The 21,465-nt window shown below is 38.7% G+C and overlaps 1 protein-coding gene across 1 annotated transcript in view; it reads right to left on the bottom strand.

Annotated features, from left to right (window-relative positions):
* LOC118493082 (astrotactin-2) overlaps window positions 1-21,465 on the bottom strand; it is a 200,427-nt gene that overhangs the window by 10,021 nt on the left and 168,941 nt on the right. The window contains exons 8-10 of the mRNA XM_035991599.1: window positions 17,107-17,191; window positions 15,932-16,006; window positions 12,897-13,034 (exon numbers count right to left, since the gene is read on the bottom strand). Coding sequence (XP_035847492.1) covers window positions 12,897-13,034; window positions 15,932-16,006; window positions 17,107-17,191 — 298 coding nt within the window. The remainder of the gene's footprint in view (window positions 1-12,896; window positions 13,035-15,931; window positions 16,007-17,106; window positions 17,192-21,465) is intronic.

Raw genomic sequence — 21,465 nt, 5'->3', positions numbered from 1 at the left:
AACAAACTCCCAGAAAACTGCTGGTCTGCCGCAACTCTCAGTTCTTTTAAATCAAGGCTGAAGACCTATCTATTTGATGTTGCCTTTCTTTAAATAACTGTTCATTTGTTATACTGAAGTTGCATTGTTGACACTGTATGACAATCTATATAAGCATATAAAGATAAATTCCTATTTTATCTGCTTTTATATATTTAACTGTTGAATTGCTCTTCAATGTTTCATTTCTTATACTGCACTGTAACTTTTATTCTTGTATTTTATCTGTTTTAAATTTTTTTATCTGTTTTCATGTAAAGCACTTTGAATTGCCCTGTTGCTGAAATGTGCTATACAAATAAAGCTGCCTTGCCTTGCCTTGCCTTCAGACTGGACGTGCTGCAATGATAGCTCAGTTCACAACGACAAAACACACAGATCACTTTGGTCTTGTCAATGGAACCATTTGGCAACTTTTTAAAAGTAAACTTTCCATTCAGAATCTTATTGGCATCCATTTCGGCGTCTCGCGCTCGCCATCCACTCAAAACGTAACGTTAGCCTACTACTCTTTGGCCAGCTCGCAAGCCCAAACAAGTGTGTGCGGCGTGCCTGTTGTTTTGTTTCCGGTCTAGCTAGATCCGGTGTGGTGTTGTAGTTTTTCTAACGTTACTAGTTGTTGCAACAGCATGTGAAAAAAACTACAAAGTTTGCTAGGCCAAAAAGAATGTTAATCTTGCGATAAAAAAATTTACGCTGTTAAAATGGGTTTTTGTTAACGCCGTTAATAACGCGTTTAATGACAGCACTAATTGAAAGTGTTGTTAAGCGATGAGTCACAGAAAATTAGAACACTATTGCTGATTGTGCCCATTATCCAGTCCCTCCAGGATTTCGCGGCCTTTTTTGAGATTGTTGTGGCCCAAAATGCCTGATTTCGCGGGAGCTTTTGTAAAAAATTGCGATAAAAGTTGCGATGTCTTTTGTATGTTTGTTGCAATGAAGTTGCGGGAGACAGTGAAAGTTGCAAAAAAATTGCGATTTTTTTTTTTTTTGTATAGTTCTTAATAAATAAAAAGGAAAACTTGTTTTGGGGAGAATAAAACTACTCTGGGCTGAGATTTCCTAGTAACCTTACCAAAAAAGCTCAGTATGCTGCAAATGTTGGTATAATATGAAAATGGCTGGTGGATTTAAGACAAAAAATAATAATTTATTGAATGAATCAAATAACATATGTGTCAGTGGCTTGTTGATCTTTACATTGTTAGTTAATTTCCTAACCTGGCCTGTGACACACATTCATATGGTTTGATAAAGTACTGACTTTAACTTATCATTGCACTTACAATAATGAGCGCAGCTGTCCTCAATTTAGGTCATCGTGTCGTCTCATCTCCTTTTCTTCCTGCATCCACCGTGTGTGTTGTTTGTGTGTCTGTGTGTGTGTGCAAGCGTCAGTCGCGGGGGGAACGGAGCAGCAGCTCCACCCGCTGCAGAGAGCCGACAGCCAGGATTGAAACGGCAGCAACTTCAGCGACTTTTAAATCGTTACAGTCTACATTGATGTTAAAATGTATACAGGTTGGCAGGATGGTCTGAAATGTTTTACTTCTTAATCTTTCGCTGTATGTTTTGTTGGTAAATGTGAGATGTTCGAGTCCCACACACGTCTCGTCTTCATATCACAAACAAGGAAATGATCAACCCGTTCTCACTCCCGCTTGGTCATTGGCTCTCAGAGTGCACGTGGGACTGCTGGGATTGGTTGAAGTCGCGGGAAACTTCAGGTTATTGGTCAAATTTGCGGAAAAGTTGCGGTGACGGTCGAAATTGCGAGTCACACCAAATTCGAGGTGATTGGTTGAATTCGTGTGAATTAGCGCGATCGCAACATCGCGAAATCCTGGAGGGACTGATTATCTGCTTGGGTTGATTTGTTTGTATATAATCTGGTAGCAAAAACTGTAGTATTTGTGAGGATAATCTCCATAGCATCTGTTTCTTACACACAGGTCTGTAAAGACTTGCCCTTTCTCAAATGGATCCCAATCCACTAGACCCAATCCTCCTTGAGTATCTTTGGAGGGCACTCTGCATTAAGGGGGAGGGTAGGGTATCAAAAACAGCTAAACTGTGGGATGCACTCTCCAGAGTCACAGAGGAAGCATCAGTCACCCTGAATATTGAAAGTTCATTCTCTTTCTCGGTCTCCCATGTCTTATTCTTCTTCTCTTTATTTGGCAACTCAATTTTTTCTGAATTAGACAGGCAACACATGGCATTCTGTGCATCAGTTATTTCTGGCAGGCACTCAAAGCATTGACAAATGACTCCCTAATTCAGAGGAAAACAGGGTGGGGAAGGTGAGGCAGACACAAATAATGGGTTGCCTCAGCTGTGAGGTGCATGCTAACAGGCTCTTCTCCTGGATAGAGGGGATACTGAGTTGAAGATGAAAAAAAAACAATCAATTTCCAAGATCCCTGTTGCAAGACAGTCCGGAAGAAGGTAAAATGGGAAAACAAATGCTGAAGAAAACAAAAAAAAACAAGGCTATTAGAAAGTTTCTTATAATGTTGCACAACATATGGTACAGAGCGCTAAAAGGATTCAGCAAAGTTTGCCTCTCATTGTTTAATTAACAGGAGCCTGGTAACTGATCCATAGAGGTGTATGGAATGCACTTTATTTGGTTATCAAAATCAGTATATCCTGACAATATTTCTTTTCCAAATCATTAGCAAATCACGATCACCTCTTTTGGCACTGTGACTGTTGCTTGACCCAGAAGCACATTGGTTGCATCTAAACACTGACTAATGTTCTTGTTATTAATCTCCCTCTCTGCCTCTTGCTTTTCCAGATGATGAATGACCAGGCGATGCTGCCCAAAGTTAGAGCGCTGCTCCAGCATGATTACGGAGCCCGTTATTGGTCTGCCCCTGCACTTGATTAATGCTCTTGTACCAACTCCCTACAAATATGCTGACTCTCATCAAGCACTTTTGTCATTGAATAGAGTGCATTTTCTTTAAGCTTGCTGTAATCACTGAGGCAAATTCAAGTGGGTAAAAAAGGTAATCCTAAATGATAAAATAAATACTGATACATCAATTCTTTGAGTTGTAAAACATTTTTGATGGAGATTAGGAGTAAGAGAAATGTATGTACTTAATGTTTTCATGGTGTCAACTTCTTGCAGTTGCATTGTGTCACTGGCACTGGCACATTTTTATGGTTCACTTGATCACGGTGAGTGAGGTCATTACTCACCAGTGTGGGGTGTCAGCAGCTACTGAGGGTTATTAACAGTTCCTTATCGACAGAAATACTAGTCTTGGAGCACAGTTTAGAGTGGCTGAATTGTTGTATTCTGTGATGTTCATGAAATGTTTGTTGAAATACGGGCTTTGGCTCAACATGAAGCAGCAGCCATGCAAAGCTACTATTTGATAAAATTCATTGCTAATGTACGGTGGCCGACAGGGGCAAACGCCCTGCAACTTAAGAAAACACACGCAAATAGACAAAACACAAGCAAATTCATAAACACACTGCAAATATGAAACGATGCAAAAAGAAAAGCACGCAAACCCTTGAAAAAAGAAGCGATGCAAAAAGAAAAACAACTTCATTAAGTTGACAACACATGCGCAGCATTCAGCAAACGCACTGCAAATGCACACAACACAACCAAATACATAAACGCACTGCAAATACAACAACACAACCAAATAGATAAACACACTGCAAATATGAAACGATGCAAAAAGAAAAGCACACCAACCCAGAAAACAAATGCAACAAAAAAACGCTGCATCCAGATTACACAACGGAAATTCTCCAGACCTCTAGAGGGAGCAGCTAGTGGAACAGCTGGATTTTCGACCTCACGGGGAGAGAGGGAAGGAAGGAGAGAGAGAGAGAGAGAGAGAGAGAGAGAGAGAGAGAGAAACTGCATAGACTGTAAATATTAAATCTATGTGTGAGATCTGTTTTCTCTCGTTTGGTGGGTGTGTCTCGGCTCAGGTCACAGGTGATACTCAATCAGCAGAGACGTCTGTAAACTCGTGGTGATAAAACATTTAAAACTGCATCAGCGTTTAACGTTGACGTTTGTTTAAGCCATATTACATGAGAGGGTTTAATTTCGAAGTCCGAAATTACTGAAGTGTAGGCCTCCTCAAGTGTAATATTGTGATTATACAACAACGGTTACCAACAAAATAAGTGATCAATCTGTATTCATATTGTGGAGCAATTCGCTCTTGAATACAAAAAACAGACAGGATTTCTAGTCCCTCCCTGTTTAGTAAACCAGCCAATTTACCGTGGGATTTATCAAACTGAATAAATCCCGCTCGCACATATAAACACAAAACTGCTTTGCTAACTCCAACGTGTTGTAACTAAGACATCTGCTGAAAAAGTTATTGTATCATCAGCATGATTGCCGTTCTGTTTAGTTCACAAACATCCAACACACCAAAGTACAAACACATAGCGGACCAGACGCAAGCTTTTATTTTTATTTATTTTATTTATCAAGCTTTAAAAGCCGAAGCTCGGGGACAGCACCAGCCGGGAGGGCATGAGACGGGAGCATAGACTGTATATTAATAATATATTATGTTATTAATAATAATAATATGAATTTAATATCGGTTAATAACGGTCGAAAATCCAGCAGTTCCACTAGCTGCTCCCTCTGGAGGTCTGGAGAACTTCCGTTGTGTAATCTGGATGCAGCGTTTTTTTGTTGCATTTGTTTTCTGGGTTTGTGTGCTTTTCTTTTTGCATCGTTTCATATTTGCAGCGCGTTATCTATTTGGTTGTGTTGTGTGTATTTGCAGTGCGTTTATGTATTTGGTTGTGTTGTGATATTTGCAGCGCGTTTGCTGAATGCTGCGCATGTGTTGTCAAATTAATGAAGTTGTTTTTCTTTTTGCATCGCTTCTTTTTTCGGGGTTTGCGTGCTTTTCTTTTTGCATCATTTTTTATTTGCAGTGCGTTTATGTATTTGGTTGTGTTGTGGTATTTGCAGTGCGTTTGCTGAATGCTGCACATGTGTTGTCAAATTAATGAAGTTGTTTTCTTAATTTGCTTGTGTTTTGTCTATTTGCGTGTGTTTTCTTAAGTTGCAGGGCGTTTGCCCCTGTCGGCCACCGCACTAATGGGACCATGAGTCAGAGAACTAATTCTTCAAATATGACAATTTGATAAATTAAGATGTTTGGCAAAAGTCTACACAGATACAGAATTAATCAAAGCTCAACTTTTCCGATTTACAGTTGTAGACAGAAACAGAATTTTTTTATATAGTACAAATGCAAGGTTAGTTTAAATTACACATATTTTAATACTGGCTTGGAGGTCCAGCATATACAATGTCTCGTTTCTCAGCGACCTAGAAAAAGAAAAAGGCTCAGCCTGACTTCCAACACTGGCACTGCTATTGATCAGTTAACCAGACAGAACACTGAATACAGCAAAACACTACAACATATGTTATGCTTTATTCTGTTCAGGGTTCTGCTGTTAAATGAAAACCTTATGAAGTGTGTGAATGCTAACTTTGAACAACTATACTGTCAAGGCAAGTATTTACTGAAGGCTAATCCTGTGTGTGTTTTGCTCCATGTGGTTGCATTAACCACTTGAATAAATGCAAAGAGACAAATTAAATAATGTATGACTCTTGATTTACTGATTAATGAATGAATTCAAGTGTGGTATGTATGTACTGACTGTCTCAATTCGTAAATAATCCCGTTCATACAAGCAATAATAAACCAAGTGCTGAACTCTCTGCTTTTAATATTATTAACTATTTAATCCCTTTTATGTTTCCTGTATTTAAATACGCCATATAGTATGGAAAATGAATTAATCTTCCTCTACAATGTCTGGATTTAAATGTCAGGGACTAGGATATTGTAGTAAAGTCATTAAAGTGTAAATATAATGGGAATAAAGGGAACAAATCTTTCAGATATAGCTTGGCTATATAGTCGGTTGTGATTTTATATGCGGCAGCATTTTAACTATTCTTTTACAGGTAAATAGTTGAACAAGCTATTTTTGGTAACCTTTAATCAAGCAGGTTAATACTGTGTGTCAAGAGGGCATTACCAAGAAGGTATGTAGTCAAAGTGAGTGAAATCAGGGAAGCACTTTATTCTATTTCACACAGGTCTTACCCTCTAATAAGCTCTGCACAATCACCCCTGTGGAGCAGGGCACTGAAATTTGCATACACTGGTTAAGCCAATCAGGATGTACGTAGCACACAACAGCCTGTATTATAAATGTATCCAAAACCATTATTCATTTTCCTTAGGTGAATAAAAAAGTAACCTGAAAAAACAAGAATACCTGTGAACAAGATTGACCTTAACTCTGCTTATTTGAGACAACACTGTCCATCTTGGCCTAATTTGCATAACCATCAGAAACCAGCAATTCTTGATATGAATGTTGTGATTCAATGGCTGCATAAAAACATAAAAAAGTAATTCCAGGAGAAAATAGTTCTCATTGAAAACAACAAAAGGCAAGGTATGTGGATCTTTTCAAAGACTTATCAAAAGTAATGTTCATGCTTTGAGCACCACAAATACAGTACATACAATTCCATTTAACTCCACTGGAGAAATGAAACTGAACTTACCATGGCTAGATACAACTAGAGGTCGACCAATAGTGGATTTTACCGATACTGATAGCTAGGTTGGGCCGTATTTGCCGATAACTGATTAATCGACCGATAGTATTTATAACTTATACAGTTGACAAAATACATACATTGTTTCAAAAAAAGTCCAGATGCTTTTGCCAATAATCAAAATAATAATGTCATATTTATTGATATTACACCCACAGCAATGCTACACAAGCATGTCTGTTGTCTAAAACAGTTCTCCTACATATTTGGAGTCATCCAGTGCAAAACATAAACATAATGAGCATTATAATTCATATAAAGGACAAACTATTTACATTTCTTCAAAAAAGGAATGTAAATGTATGCCAAATCTCAAAACAGTGACGCCATTCTTCTCTGTAGAACGGTTTAGAACGGTAACAGACGATCGCTGATCTGGAGGGATCTATCTTTCCCACTATACTCTTTGTTCTCGCTTGGATGCCCATATAAGGCGTAATGTGTGACAGACCTGCCTTCCCATTGGTTGAAAACATAAACAAAGGCATCATGGGAGATTCCCTTGTCGGTAGCACCTACTGTCTATGGGTAGCACGGAGTTAGCAGCAGAAATTACCGAAAACGTGATGAATTATGGACATCAAGTGGATAAATCTTGGATGTAACAGTTTGGATTTAATGCTCAACAACCCCGAAAAAAGGCACAAGTTCCAGGCTGGATAGAAAATCACCTGTAAATGCTAGAAAGACACCAAAGACACCCCCGTGATGGCTAACTCGTTAGCTTTTAGCTGCAGTAATCAGTAAGTCTCTACGTTTAACTGTTATAAAATTATCTAAATATGAATCAGAGGTGCCGTTTGGGATCGAGGGCGATCCTTTAGGGTTCTGATTCTGACATTTGGGTCGGACTTGCGTTTATTTTTGTCAGTGTTTTAACCGCTTGAGGTAAGTTAGCGTACTACTAATGTTTAGCGTCATCTCAGCCTCGAAAGCAAACAAACATACTGTTGTGCTGTTCTTTCTCTACTAATGCAGCATCTATTCAACAAATTAATAACTTCATAATGATATGACAAAATGTACTGTATACATACCTTTTTGCTGTCGATGCTTTAAACGCGCATCTGATGTCAGCCTTCTCCGCACACCATATGCTCTCTGTGCAGCGCGCAGTAACACTTGTCGAAAATAAACAACAGGAGGCATCAGTGATAGTTTTTATTTCGCCTCTAGAGGCCGCTATTGTAATGCATGATGCCAGCAGACCCTTCTCAGCTCTCGCGTACTGTGTAATGAATGACAGCGCGCGCTTCTCAGCCGCTCCAGCAACGGACGCAACCAGGAAAAACTATCGGTATGGAATTTTGTCGATAACGATAGTTCCACCAATCCACTATCGGTGCCGATTAATCGGCAAAACCGATGAATCGGTCGACCTCTAGATACAACTACAGGAAACTGGGGGAATGTATTTTTTGTGTGTCTGATTTTGGTCAAATGTTGTATATAGAGGCATTTTTCTTTGAATATGCCACATACCTGATAATTGAAGAAAAAAAAAACTAAACATACCAAGCAATTCTAAATCAAGTCTATTTAAAAGGCTTATTAAACAATCCAAATTGATGTGAGGTCAGGTGATGTTGATCCCAAGAGACAAAACATCTTCAGTTGAAAGCTGAGCTTGGTTAAGCAAACACTTACCTTGACACTCACTTTTTCATATAGAAGACATTTTATTGGGTTCTGTCAGTGAGCCGATGGGCAGAAGTGAAATAGGGTTCCATCCTTTTAAGTGCCACAGCTACAGTGCATTTCACCACTTCCTGCATCAACATGTCTATCATGAGTGACTGATTACATCAATGCCTGCATAAACACTTTGGGGAAGTGCATCTGCCATAAACTCCATAAAGTCCCACGGGACTTTGGTCGACAAAAATGCTTTGGATAATGAGTTGTCTGCATTATTCATGACAATCTGACAGACCCTCCTATGTTACAGGAACTTATCCTTAACCACATACAGATTATTAACTTATTATTCCAATTAAAGTGGGCTTTTAATCAGTCATGTTCTCAAAGTTCTTATTTATTTTCTGCTGTCAGCAGGTCAACTCACATTTGTAGACAATAAAGATGGGTTTGTTTCTATCTATTACAATGTCATGTTGCTATACAGTGTCAGATATAATATCTCACTTGAAGTTATCAATACTAAATAAGATATTCTTAATGCCTAATCTCTAAATGGAGCTCACACAGTGAGGCAGAACAAAGTGTATTTTAATAAGGACGTGACAACCGCAGACATGCTCACTACTTTCATGAATGCCCGTCCTTCCACTGATGAATAGCTTAGCTTGCTGTAACCCAAATGGAGCTCCTCTGCTGTAAAGTAAACAAAAGCTAAGTTCTTGCTGAAGTGCTCAACTTGCACCTGCGCTTGTGATGGAACCCACCAAGGTAAATTCATTACACAATAACGGTGGCACTTGAGTTATAGTCAAGACAAAGTAAAAGCACAGAAGAAATAATTGTGTTAAAGTAAGTGCTTTATGTCGTAGCTAAATGAAGAGACTGTCATTTTTTGTCATAAATATTTCAAATCTGATCAAATCAACATGTAGCAGATGTATGGCTATAAACTGTTGTTGCTTTAAAACACATCCTCATTCTTAGCTCACCATCACTTATCACAACCCTCTTTCAAAGTAAGTGACATACCTTTGCTAATTAATCTAGAGCTGTGCTGAAATCCCATTCACGTCAGACTAAGCAGATGTGTACAATTGCCTTGGGAGTTCTCTGCTCCTGAGGCAATTTAACAAAGCCTGTGAAAAGTTTGGATAGTGGATACAATTACAACAGCAATTTATATGTTACACATTAGACATAAAAATTCTGTGATAACTGCGAATTAAGCATTCTGAATTACAAATTAGTTTATTGAATTTTTGGTGTCAACACCCAAGACTGAATGCAGAGAGGATTCAGAAAAATCTACCAATCAGGTAAAGCGAGCATGTTCTGCACACGAGTTAAAATACAATGTAATACATTTTCAGTGCAGTGGCTGACTGTGACTGGGTACTCTCTACATGTGCATTTCATGGCCATTTTAAAGCCATCAGGTACATTTTCCTAATTAGCTGTTTGGTTCGGTTCGTATCACGGTTTTAGGGTCACGGTCTGTGCGGTTCTTGTTATTTTTTCTTTTAATCTTTAACACTCCGGAAATATACTTCAGCATATGATATACAGCTAAAATTAGCATATTGAATTGAATTGAGTTCTATCTATTGTTTTATTTCCGCTGTCATCATAGGTAACATGAAATCCAAATGTGCAAAATGCTCGGCTCGCTGCCTCTCAAAATCTGACGAAAATCTTTTAAACTGACCTTTGTCGATCAAAAAAACAGACAGATTCAGCAACTGTATGGTTCGTTTAAAATGTTCTCAGAAACACGTTTCGGTGAACTAAACTTAGCACAAAAAGTAAGGAAATTTGTGTTTGGTAGATTATTTCTCTGTGGTAGCAATGCTTTCTGGCAATAAATCTTATACCGTTGGAAAGCCCATTTAATTCCCTTTCAAATGGTGGTCCATTTGTAAGGAACATGCATTTGTCAACAAACGTGGTTGTGTTGGTCACTCTGGCACGAACAGCACGCCCAAGCTGATCCCACAAGTGTTCAATGGGGTTGAAGTCAGGACTGCTGGCAGGCCATTCCATCCTCTCCACTCCCACATTCTGAAGGTAGTCTCTGATAAACCCCGCCCTGTGGGGGCGAGCGTTGTCATCTTGGAGGATAGAGTTCGGTTCCAGACTGTGGAGATATAGGATTGCCACTGGTTGCAGAATCTCATCTCTAAATCAGGCACCTGATTGGCAGCACCTGAGGGTACCAGAAGCTCAAAACAAGTGTCAATAGCGACAGCAAAATAACCTGTTTGGCAATGGATAGGGAAGAGAAGATTTGGCAAATTTTTCATGGGCGCAACCCACATACTCAGCGCTGTTGCTCATCCCACAAATGCATGTTCCTTACAAATGGGGCACCATTTGAAAGGGAACTAAACAGGCTTTCCAATGGTATAAGATGTATTGCCAAAAAGCATTGTTACCACAGAGAAATTATCTACCAAACACAAATTTCCTTACTTTTTGTGCAAAGTTATTTTCGTAAAATACGAAACCGTATTCAGAACGAGACGCCATTAGAGTCTGTTTTGAAATTCGGGAGCAGCAAGACCCACGTGACGCTTTCATCCAATCAGCTGCCATGTGTTGCGTTTGTCACGCTCATTTCTGGTAAGTGTTTTAACATAGGTGTCGAAAGTGGGCACTATGGCAGTAAGTGGTTAGTGCACATTAACAGTGTACTGACGAACCGTACGACGCACACACGCGCCGAACCGAGACAAGCGAAGCGAACGGTTCGGATGTTTTTTCATGAACCGTACCACCCCTACCGGTTATAACTAATATGGCAGCAAGGTGTCGTTTTCAAAGTTTGCAAAAAGGAAAAGTGATTAAGAGAACCGAGAATACAAAGCGGAACAGATAGGCAAATGCATTCATTCTCCAAAACCTGTGTGCTCACACTGAAGCGGGTGACCAATGAAGACTGGGATCAGTGATTCCATCTGCCAGTCACACCACAATCAAGGCACTCAAGTCAAGTCAGCATGCATGAAAAAATCAATAAATAAAAACTAGAACTGCAAGCAGTTATGACGGGGTCCAAGCATCCTTGGCACGAGTCGCCCCTGACAACCTACGGATCATGCAAAAGCGGAACCCAAAGCGCAACGGTGGCGAGGCAAACATCAGGAAATATCGCAAGGTGTGAGCTGCAAGGTCTGTAGTGAATTGCAAATGCAAATTTTCCATTAACATTCATTGAGTTATAGGCCAAAATGTGTATACCTCGATAGCGCCCCTTGATTCCTTGGAATTCTGAAAATGGTTGTAAATGTATGTTTTTCATGAAACTTTGATTAAGGATGTATTTTTGCAAAACATTTCTCAAAAAAACCCTCTAGTTGGCAGGATGTACAGTGTGTACAGATGGTACTACTGGGGTAGAACATGGGCTACATCATATGGTACAACTGCATAACCTTCATACAGTACATAAGTGAATCATTTTTGCCAAACAAGTATTTTGATTAAAATATACATCCCTTTATCACTATTAATATATGTTCATTATGTGCTATCATGTGTGCTGATGATTATTGTTGATAGATGGTGTAAATGTTTTTGTGTGGTAATGATAATGAGTTGCAGTGATGCATACATTAGACACTTGTATTACAATACTATTTGTTCCTTTACATTTTGTGACATATTCTATGGCCCAATGGCAGACAATTGAAATATTACTTCCCAGGCTGGTGTCAGTTGGATTCTATAGATGGGTGATTGTTTTAATCTGCAGCTGATGCTCTGACATGTTTTGTGATGTTCAGTTGCACTGATGCATGCCAGCTCCTACTGGCTGGTTGATGCCAATATTTTGTTATTGCACTGTGGGATTGCCAAATCCATAACCTTGTCACCACTACATTCCTGTTTAGATCTGGGGTTTTTAGGTACCTACTGTATTTGCAAAGCCCAAAGTTGAGTTTTTGTACAGTACTGGTGCTGTAACTGTCACTTCAGTCTTTTAAATCTGAGACGCTATTAGGATTTAATGACCTGTTGAAATGCTTAATGGGTATTTTGCATCTTATTTAATTTAAAGCAGTCTTACATTGTTTTGTTATGTTTTTAAAGCAAAGTAGACAAATAACTTTTTTGAGTAACACGCTTAAACCTTTTTTTATGTACATACAATATGCTCACACATAATGCTGCACAGTGACTACAGCCAGTTATAGTGACAATCATAAATAATGAAGCAGCACAGTGGCATTTATATATGTCTGTTATATAGTCATATGGAAATGTAATATATAATGACCTTCTGTCCTAAAGTCAGAATGGCAGCATTAACAATAACAATAGTGTCATGGAAACAACTCACAATTGAAGTAAAGCCATGTATTATTTGGTCACTTCACGACACAAAGGGGCTTTATTATTAGTTTTCCTGTGCTGCACAAGTTGTAGAGCCAGGGTTTAGAATTTCATAAACACAAATGATTTCTACTGTATTTGTTGAGTCCTTCAAAAATAAAACATAAAGGTATGTATCTAGTGTGGAGTGTGGATCTCTGAGCTGAGTAAGACTGACCTGACCTCTCCTGGATCTTCAGTAACCAGCACATCTGTCTTACAGCTGGCGATGGGGTTGATTGACAGTTCCACTGGTGGCACCACAAAGCTCTTGCTGACTGGGAGCCACAATCCTTGGCCCAGACTGTAAAATGATCTGTTTTGGCACAACCGCAAGTCATAAATGTTAATTAAACTACTGTCACATTATAACATTTTGTTATTACACACATGTTGTACAGTATGTACATACATAAGCATGCAAATATACTATTGTAGGAATGAGCACAATGAAAAGTGGAGCACATGGGTGGTGAGGGCCTGTCAAACAGAATTCATACAATGAGGGTAATACATTTAATGGGCAATATGGTTATCCTTGTATAATTCCGTTGTATTCAGGGTAATTCAGGGTTTAATATTGATGTGGGAAGAGTCTGGGACACAATTAAGACGACAGTCATTCCACATGCTAAAAGGTTTTTAATTTACAACAACAAAGGTAGAACCAAATTTAACAGGAAAATAAATGTATAGCCAAAACTTGATTACCTATTAAGACTGGATCTACACACGTTATGTTACGTTATGTTATAGTGAAGGACGCATGTTTAGCCTTCTAGTGAATAATCGTTGGCTTATAATGTCAATCCTGTGTGGCAACTAATTCAATTGGTATTCACATGTGGTGCATCAACACAGTTGGAAACAGAATTGGATTTGGAGAACTACATTAGAAGTAGCTGTGGTGGCCTAGCTTTTTATTACTAATTTAAAAAAAAAAAATCCTGTCTCGTAAAACATAATGTGCTCTGTAGCACAATGCTTTTTGTAATATGTGTGCTGATGACCATTGTTCAAGATGGTGTGAAAAAAAATAATTTGGCTTTACCAGAGTTGCTTCTCTCGACAGAAGATGAATATCACCAGGAGGACACCCTGGGGGGCCTTGATTTGTCTTGGGAATAACAACACCTGGTAAGGCCTAGTCCTCACAAATTGCACAGAACATGGCTGTGCTTTGCATCACGTGCTTTTATTGTATCTGAGCAGGTGAGCGACAAAACCACACATTCCTACAAGTCTAGAAACCAAGCATGAACGGATTTGCTTGTCAAAACGCTTGTATTACATGTAAACTCTTTCATTTGACTCCCGTGTAAAAGGTATCACAAAGAGCTTTTTTTCACTTTCGCAACATCATGTACATTTATCCACTGTTAAATATTGGTTACATCCATTGTGTCAAACATGCCTTTGTATGTATAAGACCTGATTACTGGAACACCATTTTCTGGAGAGCCAAACCTCAGCATTAAAAACCAACTTCTACAAAATGCAGCTGTCAGTATGTTAATAATTATAATCAGAGAATCTGAATGCATTATTGGTGGTGGTAGAGAGTAGTCCCTTGAACAACAATATGTCTTTACCAAGAAAACAGGACGGTAATGCTCATATAGTTGCTGCTTTATAACGGCATTGGGATGAAATGAATAATTAGTGCTCATACAGGTTACTGTATGAAGCATGGGCATATACATGCACATGCTTGTTTGATGGAAGGGGATGGACAGAGAGGGGAGAGGGAGAGCTGCAGAAGAAGAGGTCCCACCCTTATTGTCCCTAGCATCAAGGAAAAAGTGAGAGGCAGCTCTGGTTTCTTACAAAGATCCCCATCTGTGCATCTTTACTCACTTTGTGTGCTATCTGTATGAGTGTGTACATAGCTGAAAGTAAAACTCTGGACTGACACACTGCTTTGACCAAGCAGTAGATTTGGATGCTGCCTTTATATATATGTGTGTGTGTGTGTGTGTGTGTGTGTGTGTGTGTGTGTGTGTGTGTGTGTGTGTGTGTGTGTGTGTGTATGACAGCGCATCTGAGTGCCATCTCCAACATACTGTAGTGCTTTTAGCTGGCAGTGGACAGCTGAAAGATGAAATGTGCTTTTGTGCAGAACAAAGATTGTAGATTACCTTATTTCTTAGAGTGGACACATCCAGAGAAGCTAACTCTGCAAGGTCAGTGTGTAGAGCTGCAAGATTACTGTGACAAAGAACTCTTCATACCCACGCACTGGAGTGGTAGTGAGCATGAAATCAAGGTGGATTTAACAAAATCAAATGCTGTCTGTTAACTCCTTTAAATTACAGACCTTAATAGAACTGAATGAAGAAATGACCACATCAACTGTTGAAAGGCGTATAGACAAAAAGGCTACGTGTAGTGTTTTGGGTTATAAAGCAATGCATTCCTGTAGTTGGCCTTTCCCAAATAACACATTACCAATTAATTTCAAATAATTAGTATAGTAATTAGCAACATAGTACTGGCCTAGTGAAAAGTATACTACTTGCTTTAAACATTCAGTATAATTAGCTTAAAATAGTGATTATTTATTATGGTTATATTTTATATGAATAAAGAACAAAACAATTATATTTGCTGTAGATACACTCACAGTGCTCCCTTTGTTGTTGTAAAATAACAAGGCACATATTTGAATTCCATATTATAACTAGATTGTTTGTTATGTGTTGAAAGGGCTAAAAAGCCTCTTCCATCAACGTGATCAAATATTTTTTCTGTATAAAAAAAAGCCTTTGCCTGAAAGCACATGTAATACACTAGGTGAGGTTGATATATTTAAAGGAAATAAATAGAAAAAACAGAGAATAGATACTGAAGATACTGAATGGGTACTTTGAGCCTTGCACTTTTTGAAGAATGTCAGACACAATGACCCCATCAAGAATGAGTAGTGTAACAAAAATGGCAGTAAAAGCATTTGAAACGAGTCCATCCAAGACTGCCCCTTGGGCTATTTCTCCACACAAGAGCCCATGGGTGAGACTTCACCCCAGCATGAGGTGTATTTGTGTGTCCATCCAACTGTCTATGTGTATCTGCTCATCTGTATGCTCCGTTACACACATGCACACACAAACACATGCCAAGAACACCACCATCATTTCATTGTGTGTCCAAAGAGTCACAGATGGCCAGCAGAAGTCATGCACTCAGGAGATGCAGCAGAAGTGATGGACTCACCTGAAGATCCTCTCTGGGGCCTGCTCTCCTGTAACTAGGTCGTAGCCTTTCTCCAGATTAGCGTATGGCCAAGGACTTGAGGACAGAGCAGAGGGAACACCAAATCAAAAGACAAATACAAAAGATTATATAAATACTGTATTAAAAACTAGGATGGCATTGCTTTTTCATTAATAAAGATGTTGCAGTTGCAATTTCAACACTGTGTGTGTGTGTGTGTGTGTGTGTGTGTGTGTGTGTGTGTGTGTGTGCGTGCGTGCGTGCGTGCGTGCGTGCGTGCGTGTGTGTGTGTGTGTGTGTGTGTGTGTGCGCGCGTGCGTGCGTGCGTGTGTGTGTGTGTGTGTGTGTGTGTGTGTATGTGTATGATACAATATACCAAAACAATTTAAATAGAAGGTCAAAATTAACTTCACTTGATCAAACGCTGTTTTTATGTGGATAAGATTACCCTCTGTCAGCTGTTACTCCTTCAGAACTGTAAATGGAAATATGATCTGTGACTGGACTGAATCCAGCAAATGACAGGTGGAGTTGAATAACAATGTGGGATCCTTTTAATTGAATCAATGATTGGGGAAGCCAGGCAATTGTCAAACAAGGTCAGAGTCAGAGAGAGGGCTCATTTGACTTACTTTTCTATCCCTATCATGTCCATTTATACCATTTATCTTTTTTGTGTTGTTCTCCATTTATTCGTCTCTCTCACTCTCTGCCATCCCCTGCTGTTTTGTTTCATTACACACTGTAACTTCTCTCCTACCTTCTCCTCCTTCTATCTGTATTTCTGATTACCTCTTCAAAGTCTACTTCCTCAAGTTAAAAGACTGTACAGGTACATTTGCATGTTTTAGGCCATTAACTACAAATTGCTTATATTTTACATTACTGGTGACCATTTTTGAAAGCATACAGTACATTATAAAATTGATTTTCTTTCCATTGGTTCCAATTGGTTTCCATTCATTTCAATACTCTGGAGATTAACTTGCAGAGATGTGAAACTTGCTCCAGATAGCTAATCCATCACAGCGAACAATTCACCTTTACTTTATGTAAAGTTAATATAACTACTAATGCAGTTGGGAGTAGGGAGTAGGGACTGTGAAACCAGCCGTAAGGTCATTTAAGTACAAGTGAGCTTTTAGATATGAGTCGATAGAGCAGACAGGACTTACCCTTCGTTTCGACCCCAGTCGCTGCGCACGCAGAGGTGTTTATGGACAGGATCGGGGGAATAACCCTCATGACAGCTGCATTCTCCTGCGACAAAGAGTACAAGACGGGGCACAGTGGCAGATATTTATTAATCTTCAGTAGCTGAATAAATGACCATGTAAGTGACCCGGCCTGCTCATTCATTAGATGTGTATCAAATAAGCAGTTGCCATGCTACCTAATTTCCCAGCTAAATTTCTCCAGCGAACAAAACTGGAGTACATTTACAGTGACACCAGTACCATTAGCTTGGCTTTTTCCTGGAATATTTTACAAAACTTAAAAGCAATCATTCTCTTGGATTGTTCATCACACTGTCCACTATAGCTTTGTTAGACAACGTTTTAAACATTATGGGTGCGTATATTTTTTCATGTGTAACGACTTAAAAACACATGGCACCAGCAGCCACCATTAAAAAAAGAAAACTGTGTCATACCATTTACTTGCACACACACTGTTACTCCCTGGGATCAGTGACATGGATTATGCTGGCCAGAATTTGAGAAAAAGTGAATGGGTTTCTTTTTGCTGCCAGTATCCCTATAAGTCATTATCATTCTCACTGAGGTATTTTTGTCCTTGAGCATTTTGTGTCTCGGTACAAGATCTCCACTCAGCCCTGCTCAGTTAGCTGGACAGCTCCCACTGCAGAATAAGCTGAGACACTCAGACGGCAGCAGAGCCACTTTGTTTTGGTACAGGAAGCTGCCAGTCTTGCAGCTAGGTCAGTTTGTACCTCTCTGGCTACAGTTTTGAGTTTACTGTTTTATTATAGCTCTGTATCTTAAAAATATCTGAACAATGTAAAAAAAAAAACAGTATGGAATGTGAACAATGTGATCCTCAAATAAAACAGAAATTTTCCAGCCTACATACAGCCTACACAACCTACATCTCTGGTGAAAAACATTAGTTTAATCAGGCTCAACATTTTTCCTGTTTATCAGAATTATAAATAATGGAAAAAAAAACTCTAGGTCTCGCATTGCCAGACCTATCTCCACAGCGCATGGAGTAAGGTCTGACTCCTCTACACATACAATAGAAGAAGAAAAAAAACACTCTGGGTTGTTTGCATTTCTTTAAACCAATCATAATCGCCTTAGACGGCGTTAAGTTCCAGACGCAGCGACGGTGGCTCTGCTAGATGGTCACGGGAAGAAACTTATTTGGTGGAACATTTGCACCCTGCAAAAGAAAACCCCACATACAATATTAAAAGAAGTTAACTGTTCACACAATACAGCAATGTGAGCTATTTAAATTAGCTGGACACATGGTTACCAGTGTATCGCCATGTGTATTTTGTCCCTAGCAAATCCCCACCAATCGGTCCCAAAATGTACCAGTTAAGGCTATAAACATATTCTGTAGATCTTTACAGTCATTCCCTGAAAGAACAAAGCCAGCAGCACCGGACATGAGTCAATTATCCTAGAAACATACTGTCGTTGATCCAGACTACTACTCAGATAACATTAAACAAACCAATGAATATGCATTTAGATTATTTTATGTGGGTCAATTCTATGAGTTTCATAAAGATAGAAATGCATGATATATGATAAATACAATATTCAGAATACATGTATAATGCCTTTAAGGTAGATGGGTGCATTTGTGAAATCTTAAGTCACTGATATCTTTACCATCTTTTTTATTAGCAGTGTTCCCAAAATAAATGCTACTGAATGCTTTCTGTTGACCTACAGTATATTGAGGCATAACACTGGAAAAATGTGTAATGGCCACCCAGGCAACACCATTCACATTTTATCACCTAGTGTTTAATAATTTACTGGTTGAGTTTATAGGTTTAAGACTGACTCACAGAGTGATACACCACCAGGATTCAGTCACAGAGAAGCAACAAACGTGTTTTTATTTGCTTGCAGCTATTTCATGTGCCCTCACTAAATGAAGAGCAACTACTCTTGAAATGGCTCCACTTTAAAATGTGGATGCCAGTCAACATCAATAACATCAATGACAGTATATTTTGTTTGAGACTAAAAAAAAGCAATAGTAAACAAAATAATGTTCTTCAATTTGGAAGTCATTAAAGAAAAAAAGAAAGAAAAAAGAAAAATAGAAAAAAAGCAATAGTAACAATAGTAAACCATGCCATGGGTCACTTTAGGTTTAAAAATGGTTATGGTTACGATTTGGTTAGGTTTAAATTACTACCTCGTTAAGGTAACGGGCCCTTCGTCTAGTTACAATAATAGCCACTTGGTTAAACGGCCGCGGCCATGGGTAAAGGAAACTTTGACTGTTAGTTTGAAATGGGAAAGCCCAGTGTTAAAATTGTCTGACATTTTATTGACCCATTCATCCACTCTGAACTCCTCTCTCTGCAGACTTTGTGGCTGTATAACAACATCACACCACTTCCTTCTTAGCTCGAGGGCTTTGAATGTAAACATATACCATTTTAGAGGCATTTGCTGAAATGATTGATGCTGTCATTTTCTTGGGAAAATTGTCTCCTTTGATTTCATACTGCCAGGCACACCAACATGTATTCTGTTCACATTGCAAAAGCACACATTCAAACATACACACCTCCATTTCCCACTGCTACTCTTTGGATACACATTTAACCTAGTTAGTTAATTATTCCTGACTGCCAGAGGCACTGCTTAATTAAATCCATCTTGCACATGTGCAGTCAGGTCACATGTTACCAGTTACATACTGGAGAGGTAGGTAGGGAAGTTTATCTCGCTTTGCATTCCCTTTTTCTGTCTGCCAGTTGCTAGAATTGGCATTTTCATTAGTATTCTGTAAGAGGTTAGGTGTGTTAGTGCCCATTTCCCCTCTAACATATGCAATGGGAAATATTTACATAGCAAACTCTGATTTGTTAGTGAAAATGCCTGACTGTATGTCTGATTTATTGGAGAATGGACATGGGATCAGGCTGCATCCAGGAGCACCACTAATACGTGCTGCTGACAAGTCTTAGCTTGTGCTTGGTTCAAGAGGAAACATCTAATAGGACATGGTCAACATATTTCATACACACCAAAAACTTAATCAATAACAGTGTTTCTTTGCTCAATGAGCTGCTAGCAAAGCAAAGTCTGGAATCAAGTGGCAGTGACAGAGCAAATGCTACACTTGCATTATATCATGAAATTCATTCCCTTGATGCCCCAAACCCCTGTTTGTATTTTGACATATTACTGGATGTTTTTAGTATCTACATTAAACAAAATTGTTTATCCAACAAAAAATAATGCTAGTTTTGTTTCATAATATCATAGAGTGTAATACGATTACCATACCTTAGAAATGTTTATACAGTACAGTATATGATTTTTTTCATACCTACAGCAAGTATATGTCATGAATTTAAACTGATATAAATACCATCATGGTTACATTTTCAATCACAGGTCCAGCCATAACAGATCTTCACCCTAACATAAAATTGTGTCAAACAACAGAATTAAAGGTTACTTTAGAGAGATGAAGCAGGTCGTTTTCGTGTTTTGAGTGAAAAATATGCATGTGTCCAAATTCTGCATAGATACCAGAACAAAACTGGAATAGCTTGTACACAAGCATATTTATTACCATTATACTGTCTGATCTTTGCTTTTCTGATTCAAAATCAGTATTCTAACTGCAGTGGAAATGTTTCTGAGCCCATGTGGATGGGAATTGATCATACATTACTGTAAACAATTGAGTCAGTTATTATTTGAGTGTGCATGAGTGATTAATGCATCTTACTAAATATAATTGTATAGATGTTATGTTTTGCTTTGGTTTTCATCTTAGCTTGAAAGTCTTGGATGATATATTGGGTGCTAATGTAACAGCATGAAACAATTAGAAATTGGAAGTTTTAGCTTTGATGAAAAGCAGAAAGCAAACCTGTCCTCTCCTGTTTTCGTCTTGGCTCCTGTGATGTTGCAGTAGTGTCAAATGGTCAACATATTATTTCTTTTTTTAAATGTACAATTATATATCTGAATATTAATAATCCTTTGCAAACATACAACCATCTTGGAATTGGACACTGCTCATTTAGGAGTGAGCAGAGTCCATACAATCTAATTAACAATACCAGCAACTATATTAAATGGCAATCACACTCAATTAAGCATGACTAATTGAATTAAATATGTAGCTTATACATAAGAACATATATATTGTATACCCATAAGTGTGTAGGCCTGAAGGCTGCAGGGGGACACGTTTACAAAGTCTTTTCCACCTTGTCTGAGATAAGGTGCACCAGCATGAAAGCACAGTGTAATCTGAGACGTACCTTGCAAGTAATCAGGGAAATGTGTCTCTTTCCT

Source organism: Sander lucioperca, chromosome 14 (assembly GCF_008315115.2).
Source record: "Sander lucioperca isolate FBNREF2018 chromosome 14, SLUC_FBN_1.2, whole genome shotgun sequence".
In the NCBI taxonomy this organism is placed as follows: Eukaryota; Metazoa; Chordata; class Actinopteri; order Perciformes; family Percidae; genus Sander; species Sander lucioperca.
The sequence above is the reverse complement of the archived record's forward strand: the minus strand, read 5'-3'. Positions and strand labels throughout refer to the sequence as shown.